The sequence below is a fragment of the Salmo salar genome, chromosome 07 (genome assembly GCF_965601325.2).
Source record: "Salmo salar chromosome 07, fSalSal1, whole genome shotgun sequence".
NCBI classification, from domain to species: domain Eukaryota; kingdom Metazoa; phylum Chordata; class Actinopteri; order Salmoniformes; family Salmonidae; genus Salmo; species Salmo salar.
In genome coordinates this window covers 50614060-50637911 of record NC_138297.1, presented here as the reverse complement: position 1 = coordinate 50637911, position 23852 = coordinate 50614060, and the positions used below count along the sequence as shown (strand labels likewise).

Sequence of the window (23852 nt, the reverse complement as noted above, 5' to 3'; positions counted from 1 at the left end):
TTTCAGTTCTCTGCTGCCAATGACTGGAACGAATTCCAAAAATCGCTGAAGTTGGAGACTTATATCTCCTTCACTAACTTTAAGCATCAGCTATCTGAGCAGCTTACCGATCGCTGCAGCTGTACATAACCCATCTGTAAATAGCCCATCCAACTACCTACATCATCCCCATATTGTTTTTATTTACTTTTTTGCTATTTTGCACACCAGTATTTTCTACTTGCACATCATCATCTGCACATCTATCACACCAGTGTTAATTTGCTAAATTGTAATTACTTCGCTACTATTGGCCTATTTATTGCCTTACCTCCTTACTCCATTTGCACACACTGTATATAGATTTTTCTATTGTGTTATTGGCTGTACTTTTGTTTATCCCATGTGTAACTCTGTGTTGTTGTTTTTTGTTGCACTGCTTTGCTTTATCATGGCCAGGTCGCAGTTGTAAATGAGAACTTGTTCTCAACTGGCCTACCTGGTTAAATAAAGGTGAAATAAAAATAAAAGATACATAGTACAGAATAGCTTTGGTATTTTTGGTATTCCTCTCTAACTGAATCAGGAGCGGATAGGATAAGACCACGTGATTCTCATTCACTCTCAGTAGTGCATTTCTCTATGTATATCATTCTCCCTTTCCCCACTCGCTCTCTCCTTCCACTCCCTCCATCGCTCTCCTCCTTACACATGAAACAGGTCTGGGATCAGGTTGGTGTGTGTCTCCCCTGTTTTCCTCTCTTCTCCTTTCTCTTGCCCCCACATTCTCCTCTTTCCCCTCCCTCTATTTCCCCCACCTATCTCTCCCTTTTCCTGTATCTCTATCCCCTTATACAACACAGCGGTCTGGGTGGAAGTTGACCCACACAAGGCGCCAGGTAGCCTAGCGTTTAAGAGTGTTAGGCCTGTAATCTAAAGCTTGCTGGTTCGAATCCCCGAGCTTACTAGGTGAAAAAAAAACATGTCGATGTGCCCTTAAGCAAGGCACTTAACCCTAATGTACACACAGAGAGACCAAACACACACGCATACTAGTCAACCTTCCCACATCACACACCCCTCAGTCCCACCACCAGAGGAGAGAGAGCGATGTGGAGGACAGTAGCTGATATGAATGTGTTTTGTGATCCAGTTGCAGTAGTCAGGTCCCACCGACGTCAATTCAACGTTGGTGCAACACTGGTTGAATCAACGTGGAAATGTTGATTCAACCAGTGTGTTCCCAGTCCAGGGGGGGCTCACTGTTGTGTCTCTGTTCCAAGGGCAGTTCAGTTCCCCATGGCCTTGACTCTTGACCCACACCACTGCCTCCCACTCCTGTGATCACCCCAAGTGTGCAGGGTCACCATAGCAGGTTGTGAACTCTGACCTGGCCAGGAGTAGAGCTGGACTACCCACACTTGGCATGTGTGGAATATCTCAGCACCTTGAGCTCATCCACGTCGCTCTGACGAGAACGCCAGGAATGGTCCGGAATGCCGCAGCAAACACCCTCTCCCTAAAGCCAAACATTCTGTCTGCTCTCCCATCTCTCTGTTATGGTCAACATTCCCTGAGTCTGTGAACGTGTCAGTGTTTTGGGAGAGGGGTGTATTAGTACCTAATCTGGTGAGGGAGAGAAAGACAGGAGGAGGAGCAGGAGGGAAATGAAGGATGATAAGGATATTTTCATCAAACTAATCTGAGGTATTCCAAGGCTCCTGGTGGAGAAATGTAACTCTGTTGTTTTAAAGTCTATAAACAGCAGTATTTGTTTGTGTGTGCTTCCACTTATCGGTCTTGCGTCCTCACTAACCCGGAGTACAGGGGTTTATCCACAGTGAGGAAATCTAAAGAAAATGTAATGCCTCAACATTTGACCGGAATGACATTATTACATTAACACATCATCAAATAAAGAGAGAGGACATCATCATATTTCTATAGATATATACAAGTAATACTGTACAGGAGCAGAAGGAATAGAGATGAATTCAGGGCTCTGTAGGTCACAGCAGTATTACATATTGGGAGGTAATATGTGTATTGTCATATATATTCAGTGGTGTATGTTGTTGTGATAGGACTGTTTTTATCTCTAGAGGTTATCCTGCCCAAATTTCAGAGTCAAAAACGGATCAGTTGGACCGAAGCTGGATGGATTTGTGCTCATCAGACACAGCCACACACACACAGAGTTCACAACACACATACACATTCGCAAACACACCGGGACTCAACCACCTGCAGTGGCATGTATGGCTTATTCAACATCCTTCTGTGTGTACACATCTGTGTCTGTTACACAGCTGGACAGACAGTTTGTTGTAACAGAACACATTGGGGAAAGAGGCACAGGTCACCATCCACCACAAGCCTTCCTACAGGGGTCACAAAGGGTCAAATGTGTCCTTCTGTTGTCCAGTCTTGAGGTCAACCCATGATCCTATTGGCCCTTCTGCCCTGGGCTAAAGTGCTACAGAGAGGGATTGGCTGGGTGTCTATGTATGCGTGGAAGAGAGGGCTGAACTGTCACTCAAACAGAGGCTCATAGAGTCTCTATATGTTTTCTCTGCCAGCCACACACTCTTATTGGCCCAGGGCAGATAGGGGCGGGCATTTATAGTCTGTTTAGTCCCCACCTCCATAAGAGAACTCCCCCTCCAGAGAAGGCAAAAACAAATGAATGGCAGTGTCTTCTTTCTCCTCTCTCTCTCCATCTATCAGTCAGTCCGTCCATCTCCCAGTGTCCTCCCGTCTGTTTACCAGGTGCAGTCTTTCTTCATTAGTGTGAGGACCTTGCGTCCAAGGCTGGCTCTCCAGGGCTTGACGAAGCTCTTCATGTTGACGATAAGACGGTTCTGCTTCCTGTCTGCATGGCCCGCCACCAAGTACTCCCCACCTAAGTAGTCAAAGCATAAACAGAGACATCATTAGCTCAGCAGCCCTGCGTGTGTGTGTGTGCGTGTGCGTACGTAACTGTGCGTGTGTGCATAGGTGTGTGTGTGTGAGACTGGCCTGGGTTGAGGATGGGGCAGGTGCAGCCCCGTGCGGTCCAGGACTCTGGGTAGAGTGTGACTCGTCCTTTCTGGATCTTCACCTTAGTGCTCTGACTCAACACCTTCTGAACCTTCACCTCCAACTCAGCATGGGAGCCCTTATCATGGGCTGACAAGACCTTAACCTTCAACACTGAGACAGAGAGGGAGGGAAAGAAGTGGAGAGAGAGAGCGAGGGAGGAGAGAGATAAAGATGGAGGGATAGAGAGGGAGGAGAGATAAAGATGGAGGGAGAGGGAGGGAGGAGAGAGACAAAGATGGAGAGCAAGGGAGGAGAAAGAGAGAGAGGGAAGAAAGGAGGAGAGAGGGAGAGAGAGAGAACGATAGGAAAGGAGAGAGGGAGGGAGGAGAGTGGGGAGAGAGAGAGCGCAAGATAGAGGGGGAGAGAGATAGGGAGGGAGGGAGGGAGGGAGGGAGGGAGGGAGGGAGGGAGGGAGGGAGGGAGGGAGGGAGGGAGGGAGGGAGGGAGGGAGGGAGGGAGGGAGGGAGGGAGGGAGGGAGGGAGGGAAAAGAGAGGTAGGGAGAGAAAGGAGAGGTAGGGAGAGAGAAAGAGGGAGGAATGGAGAAAGAACGAGGGGGAGAGAACAAGAGGGAGGGAGGGAAAGAGATATGAGACAGAGAGAGATAGGTAGAGAGAGGGAAAGAGATATTGACTTTTAACAAGCCTTTATTGTACAATAAAATACTGTTTACATAGAGTTATCAATAAACAAACAACACAGTGGAAATCAATAAACAAACAACACAGTGGAAACCAAGGAAGCAAAAAAACAAATATGGTGTTATTACCATCATCTCTCTCGCTGTTGTTCATGTATGTCTCAGTACTCACCATAGGCAAACTTCATGGTGCAGAAGAGTTTGCTGTTGGCCAGGACCTGCTCCTTACACTCACATTTCTCTGCAGGGGACACAATCACATTGACATATTACACACCAATATCCCATCCGGATACCTGCTCTGTGTGTGGGTGGGTGGGTGTGTGTGTGTGGACTTAGATAAGTGGTGACTTAGGAATGTGAGGACAGTGTGCGTGTATGTGTGTGTGATCAAGGAGGAATGTGTCTCCCTCAGCTGTAGGCCCTGGGAGATCGAGGAGAGGGACATTTTGGAAACTGTCCACAGACACACAGATCTTTGTTCTCTGCCCTTGTAAGGATGTACCATAACTTTCACTACTTAACCATTAACGCTTGGGCACTGAGCTGTGGAGCAGACCGCATACCACACCACACACCACACACACACACACACGGTGGTGACCCCATGTCTAACCTGAGTAGTGTAGGGCAGAAAAGAGCTCGTCTGCCCTAAAGATCCTCACCAGCTCACTGGAGTTTCCCTCCAGATTATACAGGTCCAGATCTGACCTGCACACATATACACACACACACACACACACATTATAGACTTGCTGTTAATATAAATGTAATATTATATATATCATATCCAACGGTGTGTTTGTGTACGTGTGTGTGTATATATATATATATATATATGTATATATATATATATATGACTCACCCAGACATGCAGTATCCCGTGAAGGGGTTGCAGTCTCCCGCACAGTCGCACGGACGGCAGCCGTAGTCATGGAAACCCCAGTATCCCACCATGCACCTGTCGCAGTGGGAGCCCCCCACGCCGGGCTTGCAGACACAGTCTCCGTTGGTAGGGTCACAGAGAGAACCCCCACCCAGGTGGAAGGGTATTGAACCCAGGGGGTGGCAGCCACATGCTGGGGGGAAGAGAGGGAGGAGAGAGAGAGGGGAGACATGGCACATCAGTCACATATACAACAATAACTCCACCACAGCTAATCAAATACAATGTTATTTACTCACAAATAAACCACAGCCATTCATTTGGATCTATTTGTACCTTACCACAGCGAATCAAATCCACCCACACTCAACCACAGCCAATCAAATCCACACAAAGTAAACCACTGCACATATTCAGATTGAGAACCCTAATGCTGGCAACATTTCCAGTTGAGTATATTTTGTTTTTCTACCTATGACTTTATTAGGCCCTTATTAGTCATGTAGAGTCCCCTTTGCGTAACTGTCACACAGATAGACACACTCCAGAGCGTGCCACCTCATTGTAGCCCAGCCTGGAGGAGGAAGTGATAAGACTGGGAGAAGGAGAGAGACCACTTCCCAAAGGACTCTGGACTGACTGGAACAGTCCAGGGTTTTCCCGGGCCACGAAGCACAATGGTCTCTCTGTCATTGTCTTATCAGATCGCCATCACACACACACACAAGGACACATGCACACGCATACGACATGCGCATGCACCCAAGCACACGCGCAGGAATGCACAGGCATGCGCACACTCGCACACATCTTTCTCAAATACCTTCCACAGTTCTCTCTCCTGCCTCTCTCCCTTCTCTCGGCTGATAGTGTGTTCTTTAAACAGACCGCAACAATATAAGATAGAGGGACACGCACAGTCAGTGCTATGTTCTGCCCACTCAACAACCACCTCACACACACACACACACACATCATAACCCCCCTATAAAACACACAACTTGCAAAGGCTCAAAACACACACACACACACACACACACACACACACACACACACACACACACCACATAAAATGTACACATAAATTCACAAACACATTCTTGCTGTCCTAGTAGTCTGTGAATTACAAGAGAACTTTGCAGGGGGTGAGAGTAACAGCCAAAGTATCAGTATCACCATAAATCTGTACTCATCGGAGCGAGGGATACAAGGGGGGGAGGACTAGAGTGAGAGAAGAGGAGGAAGGGAGAGATGGGAAGGGGAGAAGGAGGGGTGGTGAAGAGCTTTATTTCTGTTGTTTAATGATGCTTGAAGCCCCCCCCCATCCTACCCCACCGGCAGTAAATTACTATTTAACCAGAGCCAAACCCCCTGTGTCTCTCCCCCCTCCCCTGTCTGGGTGCAGGGAGATGATGTCACAAGGCTCTGCTGTCTGAGACCCAGACAAGGCTGTACCTTTATCACTTATCGCACTGGGCAACAAATATAAGATAAGATGCATCTGTAGTTTCATTCATTCTGTATCTTTCATTATCAACAGACCTTGTAAAGACCCATGCAGACCACACACACACACACACACACACACCACACACACACACACACACACACACACACACATGCACGCACAGACACACACGCACCACACACACACGCACGCACAGACACACACACACACTCATAAAGACAGGAATCATTACAATGACATTAAATCCAAAGGTATATGTAAGGCAGCTAGGAGAGACAGTCTCGCTCTTCAGGGTTCTCCCCATGTACGATAATAAACTTCAACTTCAAATCATTTCTCTTCCTGAAAAGCATCTATTGAGGCCCTGTTGAGACTGTAGTGTTCAGTCACCTCAAGTGATAGCAGCCTAGAAGCAGCAAAGCCATCAGCACACACACACACAGGTGCACACACACACACACACACACACACACACACACACACACACACACACCTTTCCCTCTCTCTTTCTCTCGCATGTTGTATAATAGGACATTGTTAATACATTAATTGTATAATTATTGGAGTTTAGAGATGAGAATGTGTGGAGGTGTGTGTGTGTGTGTGTGTGTGTGTGTGTTGACGCAGTGAGCTCTCACAATGAGAACATTATGGGTCTGTAGTGATATGTGACAGAGCAGCTGCCCGAACAACCACAGAACACACCCAGTTAGAAAACAAACAAAAATTCATCTCACACACACGCACGCTCATTCTTACTGTGTGTGTGTGAGTTTGCGGCTCGATTGTGTGTTTTCTTTAAAGAGCTCCGCCATGCCTGGAATTGGAAATATGTTCCTAGAGACGGAGGGAAATTCCTCAGTTGTCAGATTTCAACCTCGCTCTGACACTGGGGTTCTCCTCCTAAATGTGTCCTGTCTACAAACATTCCCCAAATATGTGTTCCACTCTCACTTGTTGACAATGTGAAAATACCAACATGCTACAGACTTCCCTAAAGGCAAACCTAAACACACGCACACAAACACACACACACACACACACACACACACACACACACACACACACACACACACACACACACACACACACACACACACACACACACACACACACACACACACACACACACACACACACACACACACACACACACACACACACACGCCAGCGTCTCCCCAGCCTTCTGCATAACTGTGGGGCTGAGCTCACTGGGTCAAATCAGACAGATAATCAGAGAATGTAACCCCTGTCGTCTTTATGGATGGGTATCTGGTGTTTACTTAAGTCCCATCACAGAGCTCCAACAACACACACACACACAAATGCGGAAGACACATTTCAGTTGAATCCATTCAGTTGTACAACTGACTAGGTATCCCCCTTTCCTTTTCCTTACATGAGCCACCACTGTGTTGATTAGTGATGACGAACCACTCCAGTGACTCACGGAAAACACAAACAGCCATAACAACAGGGACAGGGGTCAGGGTAGGAAGTGTGAGTGTGTGACACTCAGGTCCCAGGTATGCCCCAGTCTGATGATTCATCTATGTGTAATCCTCAGACAGAGCGTAGGCCGTGTGAAAGACACAACACAAACACACTGACACACACACACACACACACACACACTGACACATACAGACACACACACACACACACACACACACACACACTGACACATACACACACACACACACACACACACACACACACACACACACACACACACACACACACACACACACACACACACACACACACACACACACACACACAAGAACCAGGTGCCCATCAGGAGCGACGTTATCCAGCACGTCTCGGCTTGTGATCTCAGCCATCAGCATTCCGGACAGAAATGAGTTGGCTCTGCCAGTAAGGGTGTGTGTATACAGTGTGTATGTGTCTCATGTTTTCTGGATTCCTACAGTGTGTGTTTATGTGTGTGAGTGTTTGTGTGATTGAGTCAGTGAGTGGGTGATAGAACAAGCCAGTGAATGTGAGTCAAACATGGGTTCAAATACTACTTGAAATCTTTGAAGTTCTTTGAGCTGTTGCCTTAGCCATATGGAGTGCGTGAGTTTCTCTTACGTTTACAGGAGTCCTGGGCCGTGTGCGCCCTCTGGGGGTCTCTGTAGAAGCCAGTCTTACAGCTCTGACAGTTGCGTCCCTCTGTGCTGTGTAGACACTCACACACACCTCCGCTGCGCTGGCCGGACTCCCGCCACACCGACCAATCAAAACTGCAGCTCTGGGCATGCCCGTTACACTTACACTCTATAGGGAGACAGGACGGGACATCAGAATCACAGATATCTGTCAATCTTCTCTAAACAGGCACTGATTGGTCATCATGATCAATGATGGCTGTAAGTGGGGCCATGAGTTTTTCCTGACCAGATCCCATCCTCAGATAGAACTCCTGGCCCTAGTGTATAGTGAATAGCAATAGTGTCACTCACTCCTGCACTCGTGTGGAGCCCCTGTGAGTCCGTCCGCAGGTTGCCAGGGTCGGTCGTTGTAGAGCGGAGCGCAGCGCTCACAGTGAACACCTGCAGTGTTGTGCCTACACACACACTTCCCATGAACCTGAGAGAGAGGAAGAGGAGAGGGAGAGAAGGAGAAAGGGAGAGGAAGGGAGATGAAAGGGGGACAAAGAGGTCAGTGTAAGGGAGAGAGCCGTTCCCACGTGAGAGCAGCAGCACCCCAAGTCTAACCCCTGGGGGTCGGAGGGGGGGGGGGGGGGGGGGGGGGCTGCCTGTTCTCTTTCAGGTCCTGTCCTGTAATTGCTGAATGGAGACTGATTGTTTGGCTTCATCGCTGGAAATGAACATTGGCCTCGTGAAGAAAGGGGCCTGAAAAGGACAGTGTGTGTGTGTGTGTGTGTGTGTGTGTGTGTGTGTGTGTGTGTGTGTGTGTGTGTGTGTGTGTGTGTGTGTGTGTGTGTGTGAGCGAACATGTGTGTGTGCGCGAGGAAATATGCAGCGCTGAGAGCACAATAACAGTCTCCTTGTCATTCCTGTGAGTTGGAATGTCATGCACGCGGGTTAATGATGTACTCTAGGTGGGAGGTTGACAAGGCATCTGAGGTAGCTATTTATCTGTTTGGGTTACAGTGCCTCTGTGTGGGGAACAGAGACACAGAGAGGCCTGAACACACACACGCACACATTCAAGCACACAGACGCATGCACACACACTGAACACAAACGCTCACACACACTCCAACCCCTGCGGTAGTTTCAGTTTCCCACGGTGTATGGCTATAGAGGCTGCTGTCCTCTACCTCAAAATGCCCTCTACCCTATGCTGCACAGACGCTCACACAGAGGGTTAAACACAGGCATGGGAGAGACCTATAGCTACCGGAACTGGGACATATCCCAGGCTCTTGCACTAACCCCAGATCTAACCCTAACCTTATCTCAAACTCAACCCCAGCCACTGTGCCAGCCCAAGACATAACCCCAACCATATTCCATCAACCAGGAGAATGGAGGAAGATAAGGACAGACAGGTAAGACATTCTGAGAAATGGATGTGGTAGGTCTGGATTGGACAAACAAACAGTTAGCGCATACACATACACCAATACACACACACACGAATACATACCCAGGCTCCCAGGCACGCACACAAATAAAATGCCCGCACACTCCTTCCTGTCCCCACCCCACCCCCCAATCTCCAAGAGCTTGTGTTCTGTTTTGACAGGCCTGTATTTCAAACACTCTGACCCTCTGATAAAGAGGTTGTTGGACATGGACAGGGAGGGGTGGCAGAGGGTACAGAGGGGTGCTCAGGAAGACCTTGGCAGCCCCACACCCAGAGGATGGGCGTCACTCACGCCCATTTCCCCTCACACATCAAAAGCTTTATGGGCCAATGTGAAATTAAGTCATTCATCAGCAGCGTGTGTGTGTATTCATCCAAACAACATGATAAGTGTGTGTGTTAATCCGATCATCAGCGTGTGTGTGTACTCAGGCAAACACCTGTATAGCACAATACTCTCCATGAGGTGCAGTCTTTAAATTCCAACACCTCTCCAGAGACTCATTCTCAGACTACAGTTACTGTGCAAGTCTCTACAGCCTTTAGAGACTCTTACTGCCTCTCCACTTGCTATGCTAATTGCTGCTAACTCTCCAGTTGCTGAGCATGGGCCCAGAGGGTTGGATGTGGGCCAAAAACGGGCTCTGTGGTCAACTCAGAGTGGCTCACACAGACCATTATCACCTTCCCATGTGGTCTGGACCTGTGAGCCCTGCAACACAACAACAAAAACACTGTTTCTCCCAAAAAACACTTTGGACTGGACGAAACTGTCTGGGCACTAATAGCCCTCAATATCAAGGCCACTGATTATTGGGTTTACTTACTTGCTCACACACACACAGCTTAGTTTTGATGAATTTTCGAGAGGCCCCTAACCGGGGCCTACCCCACCCACCACACGGTTTCATTTGCTCAGGCTTTCCAGACGAGCGATGCGCAGAGCTGGGTTCGTGTTGCTCAATGGGTTCGCCTGGGCATGTTCAGTAAAAAAAAAACGTTTTGGAACGTTGCAGACTCAAATGCCATGAATAGAACTGACATGATTTCTTAAGTCAGAGGCATGTTTGTTCTACATTTTACATTTATATCTGAACGTTGGCCAACGTTGTGTCCGTCCTCCTGCTGAACGCGGCCCTGGTACACGAATGTCCCTACCAATGTGAAGCTAGCCACATTAACAATTAGCCACAAAAGTGGAATTTGTGGTTCTGAATAAAAGTCTCTCATTAAAAGTGATGCAAACATACAAATAGTGGATAGAATCATGCCAGCTTTGGACTAGATAATGCTAAATACGGTTGGAATGTTGTTAGAATTTAAGATTTAATACAATAATTAATTAGTTTGACAATAAACAGAAAAAACTGTTGAAATCATGGGTGCACAAAATCCTGGCTCCTGAACTGCTATTTTTTGTTTTTTGTTTGAGCTGATCTTAACTTTTGTACATAATGTTTCCGCCATCGGTTCCTATGACCGAAAAGAGCATCTGGACATCAGAACAGCTATCACTAACCTCGATTTGGATGAAGATTTCTACTTATCCGGCAATATAAAGGCCAACGTGCGGGCAACCTGATTAAACTATGGCAGCAAGTAAATAAACCGCCTCTACCCTCTGTTCTATTGGCGAATGTACAATCACTGGAGAACAAACTGGACGAGCACCGTTTGAGACTATCCTATCAACGGGACCTGAAGAACTGTAATATCCTTTTTCTTGGAAACTTGGCCATATCATGGTCCAAACACACCAACACAGTCGAGAAGAGGGCATGACAACGCCTCTTCCCCCTCAGGAGTCTGAAAAGATTTGGCATGGGTCCTCAGATCCTCAAAAAGTTCAACAGCTGCACCATTGAGAGCATCTGACTGGCTGCATCACCGCTTGATATGGCAACTACTTGGTATCCGACTGCAAGGCGCTACAGAGGGTAGTGCGCACAGCCTAGTAGTACATCATTGGGGCTGAGTTCCCTGCCATCCAGGACTTCTATACCAGGCGGTGTCAGAGGAAGGCCCTAAAAATTGTCAAAGACTCCAGCCACCCAAGTCATAGACTGTTCTCTCTGATACCGCACGGCAACCAATGCACCAAGTCTGGAACAAACAGGACCCTGAACAGCTTCTACCCCCAAGCCATGAGATTGCTAAATTGTTAGTTAAATAGTTAACCAAATAGCTACCCGGACTATCTGCATTGACCCTTTTTGCACTCACTTTTTTGACTCCTCACATACGCTGCTTCTACTGTTTATTATCTGTCACTTTATTCGTAGTTATATGTACATATCTACCTCAATGACCTCATACCCCTGCACATCAACTCGGTACTGGTACCCCATGTATTTATCGTTACTAATTGTGTATCTATTATTACTTTTATTATTGTGTTTTATTTTTCTATTATTTCTCTATTTTCTTTCTCTCTGCATTATTGGGAAGGGCCTGCACGTAAGCATTTCACTGTTAGGCCACACCTGTTGTTTACAACAACAACATAAATGTTTGAAATCCCACTGTGGATGTATTAAGACTGCATAATTGCTTTGGGTCATACAGTATGCACTGTCTAGAGATTGTGCACCCATGAAATGGGGGTATATTGTCAAACTAATTAATTATTGTATTTCATATTAAATTATGTAACAACATTCCAACCTTGTTTAGCATTATCTAGTTTGCATCACTTTCAATTAGGCAAACCGCAAATTCCACAACTCCAGAAAACAGAGGAAAGGGCACCGGTAACCATAGGAACAGAGTAAACAACATTTTTCGATGTGTGAAAAAGTGAATTGCTTTAACAGCATAAGCATGTATAAAAAGTATTTACAGCCAACAGAAATGATGAACCCAAAAAATGGATTAGAAATTAATGATTTGTATTGTTAGACATGACTCTATAAACCTACAATGTTAGCCATCTAACTAGCTAGCTACTCTGTTGCATCTACAGTACCAGCCAAAGCTTTGGACACACCTACTCATTAAAAGGTATTTCTACATTGTAAAATAATAGTGAAGACATCAAAACAATGAAATAACACATATGGAATCATGTAGTCAACAAATCATAATATATTTTATATTTGAGTTTCTTCAAAGTAGCCACCCTTTGCCTTGTTGACAGCTTTGCACACTCTTGGTATTCTCTCAACCAGCTTCACCTGGAATGCTTTTCCAGCAGTCTTGAAGGAGTTCCCACATATGCTGAGCACTTGTTGGCTGCGTTTCCTTCACTCTGCAGTCCAACTCATCCCAAACCATCTCAATTGGGTTGAGGTCGGGTGATTGTGGAGGCCAGGACATCTGATGCAGCACTCCATCACTCTCCTTTTTGGTCAAATTGCTCTTACACAGCTTGGAGGTGTGTTGGGTCATTGTCCTGTTGAAAAAAGCACCCCCACACCATCACACCTCTTCCTCCGTGCTTCACAGTGGGAACCACACATGCGGAGATCATCCGTTCACCTACTCTGCGTCTCACAATGACACGGCAGTTAGAACCAAAAATCTCAAATGTTCACTCATCAGACCAAAGGACAGATTACCACAGGTCTAATGTCCATTGCTCATGTAGCTTGGCCCAAGCAAGTCTCTTGTTATTATTGGTGACCTTTAGTAGTGGTTTCTTTGCAGCAATTCGAACATGAAGCCCTGATTCACACAGTCTCATCTGATCAGTTGATGTTGAGATGTGTCTGTTATTTGAACTCTATGAAGCATTTATTTGGGCTGCAATCTGACGTGCAGTTAACTCTAATGAAGTTATCCTCTGCAGCAGAGGTAACTCTGGGTCTTCCTTTCCTGTGGCGGTCCTCATGAGAGACAGTTTCATCATTGTGCTTGATGGTTTTTGCGACTGCACTTGAAGAAACTTTCAAAGTTCTTGGCATTTTCTGGATTGACTGACCTTCATGTCTTAAAGTAATGATGGACTGTGGTTTCGCTGTTTTGAGCTGTGCTTGCCATAATATGGACTTGGTCTTTTACTAAATAGGGCTATCTTCTGTATACCACACCTACATTGTCACAACACAGCTGATTGTCTCAAATGCATTAAGAAGGAAATATATTCTTAACTTTTATCAAGACACACCTGTTAATTGAAATGCATTCCAGGAGACTACCTCATAAAGCTGGTTGAGAGAATGCCAAGAGTGTGCAAAGCTGCCATCAAGGCAAATGGTGGCTACATTGAACAATTTGTTTTACAGTTTTTTGGTTATTACATGATTCCATATGTGTTATTTCATAGTTTTGAGGTCTTCACTACTATTCTACAATGTAGAAAATAGTAAAAATAAAGAAAAACCCTTGAATGAGTAGGTGTTTACAAACTTTTGAATGGTACTGTATGTGCTGACATATCAAAAAGCAGAGTGTGGTGGAATGCGAATGCACCTCAACTAATGAAAATGTGTGGTGGGCGGGGCTGGTACAGGCCCGACTCCGCCCACAACCAACCCCGCCTCATTCCATGTGCAATGGCGAGGGGTACTCAGAATTTTCTGGACTTTTTGGGGAGTAAAAATATATTCCCATTCAAAATCCTATTTTCCCTTAACCTAACTCTAACCTAAACCTCAACCCCCTAACCCTAACTCCTAACCTAAAACCTAACCCTAACCTTAACCCTGATCTCAGCCCCAAACACTAAACTTAACCCTTAAGCCTAAAATAGCATTTTAACAAATTCAGGACATGAACAAAGTCTTGACTTTTCAAAAAGTGTCTTGTTTTCCTGCCTTGTCAGGACATTCTGGTCCTTATTAGGTAGGAAAACATGTACACAAACTCACACCCTCCCGTCTTGTTTGAGTGTGTTTACAGGCTTCTAATCTCTCCTCACTGTCTTGTCGTGCTCTGGTTGTTTGGGTTTGGTAGATATGACCGTCCTGGGTCGAAACAGAGACAGAAAACAAACTGCTGATAGAGAGAGAGCGAGAGAGAGAGGGAAAGGGAAAGTACTTATATAACCTCATACCGTCCCCCGTCTCAACGCTTGTTTACCCAACTCTCCCGCATATCACACGACACACCGACGTTCCTACAACGTTAGGTCGTGTTGTGATATAACCTAATGTTTAGAATATCAACATTAAAAAGCTTCAAACACATTCTGAGGATGCTTTTGTAGCCTAGATAGAGTCAAGTCCTAACTAGGTGTAGTCCACTACGTTACTATATAAGCCAGTGATATTATGGGGGAGGATGACAGACAGACACCTCTGATTACAGTGGGCTCACACAGAGGAGACAGACTGACCGGCTGCAAACATACAAGCTCCTAGATACTGTAATACTGCCACAGACACTGCTATTGTGGGCTTAACACTCATACACAAAGTTATAGTTACCCACAGTCAGACAGTCTCTGTGTAGTCTATGTCTTTGTCTCTGTGTCTGCAGTCTAAAGGTTATTTTGTCACACTCACTTTCCCTGCTCTCTGGGCCTGCTGATTGCAATAGAATAGGCGCTCTGCTTCAAAAGGCGTCGGGCAGAACTGCTTGTGGAGATGGCAGAGATAGGCGTTCCACAGGCAGTCTGAAAACGCTCGTTGCATCTCTAATGTCCATCTACACACTGTGAATCAGCCATGTCCATTCACACCTTTATCAGCGTGCGCACACACACACACACACACTTTTTTAGACTTCAACACCATCATTAGCCCAGTGCTGAATCAATATCAACATCTCCTTTGTAATCTGGATCACAGGAAAGGCAGCTATTTATCTACCCAGACAGCAAGCCCAGCACAGGAAGTGGGACAGAGAAAGGTGATAGCCCTCATCACTATGCTAATGACTGATACACAAAACACATGCATGAACACGGGTATGCACGCACTTACACACACACACACACACACACACACACACACACACACACACACACACACACACACACACACACACACACACACACACACACACACACACACACACACACACACACACACACACACACACACACACACACAGTAAGATACGCAGACAGAAACACAGACACACACACTCACCACGTGGTTGGTTCTGTCCCTGACAGGGCGGTAGCCGGGCGCGGGGACACACTGCTCGGCGTGCCCGTTGCAGAAGCAGCTGCCCTTCACGATGAGGTCATAAATGGCGAAGTGCTGGGTGGGCGGGGCTCCAACGGTGGGATCTTTGGCCTGGCAGGGACAGGATTGGCGCTCCTGCAGACGGACGCGCACGTTGGTCACCCTCAGCTGCTCCTGGCCTGCCACGCCATATGGGTCAAGAGCTTCCCATTGGGGGAGGGCACGGTAGATCACCTGTCAATCAACCAATCCAACAGTCAGTCAAAATGATACGAGTTAATGGCACTATGTTATTATGCAAGACTTGGTGACAACACATCTTCTTTTCTTCACCGCTCTCTCTGTCTCTCTTTCTTCCTCTCTCACTGAGTCTTGCATCCCTAAATTGATGATCCCTCCATTTTACCCCCCAGCCCAAGCACAACTGCCATCACATCGGTGGCTGCTCCTATGGCAACCTGCTTACACTGCTGCTGTTGTTGAGGGTGAACTGTGTTCCTGAGAGGGCTGTGTGTTTCTGCCACAGATATCACTGGAGCAGAAGTGTGTTTCTGCCACAGATATCACTGGAGCAGAAGTGTGTTTCGGACACAGATATCACTGGGGCAGAAGTGTGTTTCTGCCACAGATATCACTGGAGCAGAAGTGTGTTTCTGCCACAGATATCACTGGGGCAGAAGTGTGTTTCTGCCACAGATATCACTGGAGCAGAAGTGTGTTTCTGCCACAGATATCACTGGAGCAGAAGTGTGTTTCTGCCACAGATATCACTGGAGCAGAAGTGTGTTTCGGACACAGATATCACTGGAGCAGAAGTGTGTTTGTTTAAGGGGAGTTAGCTGTCATTGATGGAAGTGTGTGATGCTGGGAGGGAGTGTTATTGGAGGAGAGTATGTATCCCTGATATAGATATCATTGGGTGAGGGGTGTGTGTTTGTGAGTCAAGCCCATGCTGTGTCTCCATTGGCTGTATGGCTGGCCTGGGGTGTGATGGGAGGAGCACTATTAAGTTCCCTGTTGTTGGAATAGGTCACAGAGTCACGGCATTGTGTTCCGCAATTAAGGGAACACAACAAATAGGGCAAGGGGCGCCAGTCCGCGGGAGAGGAGGACGAGACAAAAGAGCAGGCAAGAGATGCAGCCCCACATAACTCAGCCCTGGACAAAGGCTCTGCGAAAGCCTGGCGACACCGCAGCAACACTGTCACACACACACACACACACACACACACACTACAAACACATCCCCAATGGACAATCCCAAACTCCACACACAACATGCAATGAACATTCCCAACTACACACACACTTACCCAATCAACATTCCCATACCCTGCAAAAATTCCACAAGAGGCCTTCTGGATTCTCCAGAAGGGCACAGACTTCATGCAACCCACACAACGAAAGCAAACTCTAACACACACATACAAACAAACAAAGTAAGTCTCTCATTAAAGTTTTTATGAAACGTCAAGTCACTGTCTGGGTATGGTGTGCCAAACCATAGAAACAGAGAGAGCAGTCCCACAGAAATCTTAGTCAGGGGAGCATGTGGCATTTCTACGCTCATAATCTTTTCTTCCTGTTACAGTCTGAAAAACAGTGTAAGACTGGCTTTAACAGCCCTAATTCCATCAAAGCGCTGTGGACTGTATTCTGGTAAACAGGAACAATGGGCATTGATGGAGGGAGAGAGCGAGAGAGAGAGAGAGAGAGAGAGAGGAGGGGGATGGGCCGTCTCGCCTGCAGGACCAACTTCCATCAGGGCAACGGCACTTCCTCCTTGACAGACAGACAGAGAGAGAGGGGTGTGTGTGGGGCTCTGTTTGGACGGCTCCCTCCCTGAGGTCCCAGTCTCTATAACACCTAAACACACACTCTTCCAGCCCAACTGACCTCATAAATAAGGAGCCCTGAGCTTTCCAACAGAGAGACTAACGAGACCTCTTCAGTTAGTACCTGAACAAGCCTCCCAGGGTTTCCCCCATTCAGATGAACATGTTCAGCTCTCAGCACAAGAGATGACATGCTTTTTAATGTTCATCAGATAAAGGAGGGGGGAAGCTGAGAATACCTGCTCCCTCACAGTATCGCTCCAAGCTAAGACACTCCTCCTCCTCCCTCCTTCTTGCTATCCATCACAGCTAAACACTTATCTGATTGCAGGAGCCCAAACACTTAACACTGACTAAACACACACACACACACACACACACACACACACACACACACACACACACACACACACACACACACACACACACACACACACACACACACACACACACACACACACACACACACACACACACACACACACACACACACACACACACATTGAGCTAGTAGGTGAAAGCCTGACAGGGTAGGCATATTTGCGTTTGCACCTTGCCCTCTGTATGAACATAACACACAGAGCACAGCTCTCAGCTCCCAGGGTAAAGCACACACACAGTTCTGTACATGCCTTGCTGTCATCACCAGACAGGCCACAGACAGTTGAGCTGTCAGAATTATGGTTTTAGTTAATGATGAACATCACAAGATAAATACAGTAGCCATAGCGATAGAGAGAGTGGAGAATGGTTTAATATAACAGGCTCTGTGATGAGGAGCTGAAAGGACTCTGGAGTCTGGACCCCTCCCCTGACCTCAGGGTCATCAGACAGAGGTTAGAGGGTACAGGTCATGCTACTATCACAGTGTCTCGCTGCTTCCCTCACACACACACAAAAACACACAAGCATTCACACACAAACATGCATTGCACGCACATCACAACATGACTCAAGTATCTTATAGTAGCTGGGTCCCTCAAATAAACACATACACACGTTCACATGCTCACACTTGCATGGACACACACACCACTCACGGGGGAAGACTGCTTTTGGATGTACGATACAGCGGATCATAAAAGATGACAGGATTACATGTAGGCAATCCTACCAGGGAAAAGCCTGTGGAGCAGTACCATTACAGAGTCAACATGCACTACATCAGGGATCATCAACTAGATTCATTACAGAGTCAACATTCACTACATCAGGGATCATCAACTAGATTCATTACAGAATCAACATGCACTACATCAGGGATCATCAACTAGATTCATTACAGAGTCAACATGCACTACATCAGAGATCATCAACTAGTCATTACAGAGTCAACATGCACTACATCAGGGATCATCAACTAGATTCATTACAGAGTCAACATGCTCTACATCAGGGATCATCAACTAGATTCATTACAGAGTCAACATGCACTACATCAGAGATCATCAACTAGTCATTACAGAGTCAACATGCACTACATCAGGGATCATCAACTAGATTCATTACAGAGTCAACATGCACTACATCAGGGATCATCAACTAGATTCATTACAGAATCAACATGCACTACATCAGGGATCATCAACTAGATTCATTACAGAGTCAACATGCACTACATCAGGGATCATCAACTAGATTCATTACAGAGTCAACATGCACTACATCAGGGATCATCAACTAGATTCATTACAGAGTCAACATGCACTACATCAGGGATCATCAACTAGATTCATTACAGAATCAACATGCACTACATCAGGGATCATCAACTAGATTCAGCCACGGCCCATTTTTGTCTTAAGCGGATGGTCGGGGGCCGGAACATAATTGGAAATAATTTTATAGACAATATATATATATTGTTTTTTATTATTCTCAGAAAACTTGGGGGGCCTAATAAAACCACCAAGTCCGGCCCTGTGAGCCGCCAGTCGGGGAACCCTGCACTACCTGATCTCCCTGCACTGAGTGAACTGTTAGCTCTGCCTTGGTAGGAGCTGAAACCCCTCACACACTGTTTCAGTTAGACATCAAGGAGCTGCCAGGAACCCTTTCTTGTCACATAATCCCTACACCCACCTGATAACCACCCTTCTGTAGTAATAACACTATCCCCCGTAGTGCTGCTGCTGGCTTGGGTACTATGGACTACCCAGGCCGTAGAGAGCTGTAGAGAGGTTAGGGTGCGCAGGCTGGAGTTCCAGAACAGCACTAACACACCTGACTCAACTCATCACGGTTTTAATTAGTACCTGTATTTAGATTAGAGACCCGTGATTTAAACACACAGGGGAATATGCAGGTTAGCTTTATGAATGGGGGGGGCAGTGGAGTGGACACTCCTGTGTGTAGTACAGTAGCCAACATCTATCATCCCTCCTTCCTTCCAGCTGTTCATCCGTCCATAAGTAAGGTGCCATGACAGGACACATCCTGGACGGCTAGAGGTGTGAGTCTGAGCTGCTGTCTGGACTAACACCTGGTTCAGACTCAGACAGTCCTGTCTGTCTGTCTGTCTGTCTGTCTGTCTGTCTGTCTGTCTGTCTGTCTGTCTGTCTGTCTGTCTGTCTGTCTGTCTGTCTGTCTCTGTACACACACACACACACACACACACACACACACACACACACACACACACACACACACACACACACACACACACACACACACACACACACACACACACACACACACACACACACCCTCCTCACCTCTCCCCTGGTACAGGGGTAAGCTCCAGAGTATTTGGAGGTGCAGGGGGCCCCGTCCAGCACTGCCTTTCCCTCCTCCAGTCCAAAGGTGGCGCTACAGTTCCTGGCGTAGTACTGCAATGTCTTCCAGGTCTGCCCAAAGTCCTGCGAGCGCTCCAGGGTCATGGCGGTAGGGCGGGACGAGCGGAACACCATGATCAGGTGGGTGAAGATGAATTCTGCCTCCAGATCCAGCTGCAGAGTCTCAGACTCCACTTCCCCGGACGACTGCCACCAGGTGTTGGGGTGGCGGAAGGAGGAGTCGGCCATGGCTGCAGCCAGGTGGGCCTGCAGGGGGAGGGCCGCGTTGCACTCCCCACACCTGGCCGGGGGGCAGGGCGCTGTGGAGGAGGAGGGGTCAGAGTAGGAGCAGTAGGGCTCGGTGCCCTTGTAGCCACACACGGTCTGGGTCAGGACCCTGCGGCCTAGCGCCAGATTGCCCATTCGGGGGTTACACGCCTGGCTCTCACAGCGAGGGGCTACCCCCCCTACACGACCCACATCTACAGGAAGAGAGAAAGGACAGGTTATAGGGGAAGGAAGAGGAGGAGGGTGAGGATGTGTGTGTGTGTGTGTGTGTGTGTGTGTGTGTGTGTGTGTGTGTGTGTGTGTGTGTGTGTGTGTGTGTGTGTGTGTGTGTGTGTGTGTGTGTGTGTGTGTGTGTGTGTGTGTGTGTGTGTGTGTGTGTGTGTGTGCGTCATCTAAACTTGAATCTAAAGTCTTAACTTGAATGCTTCAATGTGGACTTTGACACAGATCAGGTTTTGGGAAGCTATGGGAGGAGAATGTGCACTCCAGACGTGTTCCAGATGCATTGCGCATGGGATGTAAAAACACCTTCTGGGCAACACTGCCATCTTTAAGAGTCCTCTCCACTGCCAACATACACACAAGGGCTGTTCTGTTCACAACGGGTTTCATGTTTTTATATAACACAACAATTCTGTTTATAATGTGGGCAGGTATTCAAAATCAATTTTTGGCAGTCAACAATGGATGGTAGCTCACAGTAGCCTTCATTGTATTGGTCTTTTGAGGTTATTACATAGTTATAAAAACATATCAGTATCTTTGTGTTTCGTTTGAAAACATTCTACATTATAGAGAAAATCTCAATGATATCATGACACACGAGTTTCACCTCCACACAAATAGAATGTTGACCCGAGGTGGTTAACAGAGCGGAGCGTGAGGAAATACTTTTGTCACCGTTGCTGCACTTATCACGCGTATTGTTCCGAGACAGCGGGAACGCTACATTGTTGCACACAATGAATACACTGCCTATGAATCCAATTCGACTAGGAGCAGGGTTTTTTTTTTAAAGAAAAAATACAAACCTGCAAGAATACCAGATAGTCCAGTACAGGTAAAAACAGCAAACAAAGTCCACATCATAGTTCCGACCCAAGAGTAAGTGTTCCCAAGAAGAGGTTAGCCTATGAGATACCTAGAGAGCAGCCTTGTGAATAGGCAACGCGACACCGCGTTGGTGTTATTCAAGTGGCAAATAGGTGTAAGATTTCATCCGCGAATGTAAAGCCAAGGTTCAAAGCCAGTGTAGGTTATACTATCCATTTCAATAACAATCAGATATGATCAAAGAAGAACAAAGTCCCCAGTTTGACAACACAGAAGGTTCAAACACCCAGGGAAAAGTATTCCATTATGCCGCATTTACTTCTGCAAAAGCCGTTCTCTCTTTCGTTCTCTCGTATTCGTCGGGACCTTCTACCTTACAGTTCATTTGCTTGCTAATAGCCTGAAGATATACTGTGAGTCTACTATGGAATACTGAGAGAGTGACAGCGGGCTTGCGGCTCCGCCCCGTCTCTTTGCATTTTTCTCTTTAAAGGAACATCCCTGGTAGTGTGGAGCCAGTTAGTGTCAGGTCAGAGCTGGCACGCTGTGGTCATCCAAATCTCGCCAATCCACAGACACTCATCCGGATGAAAAAATGAAATGCGGTAAAGTTTATTGACACTTCGTGTAAACAAAACAAAGGAACGCAGAATAACAAAACCCAGGGTCCAGAATTATTGAGGTTCGTGAGCTGAACAGGATTCACATTGGGGGAAATAGTTGCCCCTTTTTAGAAAGGAGACTAACCACGTTTCCATCCAACCTTTTTATGCGAATAAAGTAGGCCTACATGTCCGCTAAAACAAAATGTACAACATGCCTGATGGAAACAGCTAATTTTGTCGGTAAAATATGAGGTTGGATATTTTTGTGTAGGTTAATGTATTATGCGAGAAATGAAGGTGTAAACGCTTTTATGACCAAATATTGATATAACCATCATATCGAAGTAAACTTGGAGTCACGGATGACATGTTTATGTGGGTATCCTACTAGGACTCGGGAAAGCAAACAGTTTATTAGGCTACAGATGAAATAAATGATGATGAACTTCACAGGGTGGTGAAAGTGCAAGGTGATGAGCTTGATGCTACTTTCCAATTAATATCGAGGATCTTATTCTGGTGACTTGATGAATCCATGCTTGGCTGCCGTTTGACAAATATAAACCATCTCCCTCTTTTGGCCATAATAATCTTATCATGTGTAGACTGTACCCGCACTGTATCTGCGAGCTGGTGGCTAGAGCACACATGCCAATACCAGAGTGGGCACATTCGCTATATAACACATGTTTTGTGACATCAGTAGAGTTGAAAATACAATGGAAACCCATTTAACTTGTATTTTTTAATATGTACATGGGAATTTTACCGCAACAGTTATTTTTATGTGCACAATGTCATCACACACAGACTTTTAGCACAAGTCATTTTGATGAAAACACATCAAATGCGCATATTTTATTTATGCAGATTTTAGAATATTCACAAGAAAATCTGTCACCAATTTGATGGCAACCTAGCTAGTGACTCACTTTAAACTAAAGTAACTGACCAGTGTTTCCAGATTGATTTCTATGAAATATGACCTATAATAACTGACAATAGTTTTCCTTCCAAGATGTTTTATTAATTATGTTAAAACAGCAGCTTTTCTGTGTTGGAATGGTGTGTGTGTACTGGACATTATAAATATTCACGCAAGTAGACCATTGATTGGCCAACTCATCCTCCTCTAGAACGCTGATAGGCCAGCTCATCCTCCTCAAGGAGATGACATCATGTTATATGAGGAAATAGCAAGCATTTTTGAAACATTTGTTTGAGATACAAATTTGAGGTTGGGGTTTTGAAGTGTTTTTTCTCCCATTTATGTTTTGGCCACAAATACGAGTGTAGGACGAGTCAAAGCGATTAATATTAACTTTTAAAAGAGAGATTTTCACTGGGCACTTACTTCCAAATTGTGGAATTTGGGGGCCTCCTGAGTGGCGCAATGGTCTAAGGCACTACATCGCAGTGCTAGAGGCATCACTACAGACCTGGGTTTGATCCCAGGCTGTATCACAACCGGCTGTAATTGGGAGTCCATAGGGCAGCGCCCAATTGGCCCAGCGTCGTCTGGGTTAGGGGAGGGTTTGGACGGGCGGGCACTCTAGCGACTCCTTGTGGCGGGCCAGGCGCCTGCAGGCTGACCCTGGTTGTCAGTTGAATTGTGT

General features: G+C 46.4%; 1 protein-coding gene across 2 annotated transcripts; it reads right to left on the bottom strand.

Moving 5' to 3' along the window:
- Window positions 1-1909: 1909 nt before the first annotated feature.
- Window positions 1910-22055, bottom strand: LOC106609442 (netrin-4). Of its 2 annotated transcripts, none has more exons than XM_014208288.3 (10): window positions 21610-22055; window positions 20231-20772; window positions 15643-15915; window positions 8518-8644; window positions 8147-8332; window positions 4564-4777; window positions 4315-4409; window positions 3871-3939; window positions 2998-3171; window positions 1910-2881 (listed from the first exon to the last, which is right to left on the bottom strand). In XM_014208288.3, exons 1-10 carry the CDS (start codon window positions 21665-21667, stop codon window positions 2742-2744), a joined length of 1878 nt encoding a protein of 625 aa, XP_014063763.3. In that variant the 5' UTR covers window positions 21668-22055; the 3' UTR covers window positions 1910-2741. The 2 variants fall into 2 exon arrangements, with proteins under 2 accessions (XP_014063763.3, XP_014063764.3); XM_014208289.3 differs by having other exon boundaries at window positions 21951-22055.
- Between the last annotated feature and the right edge of the window lie 1797 nt (window positions 22056-23852).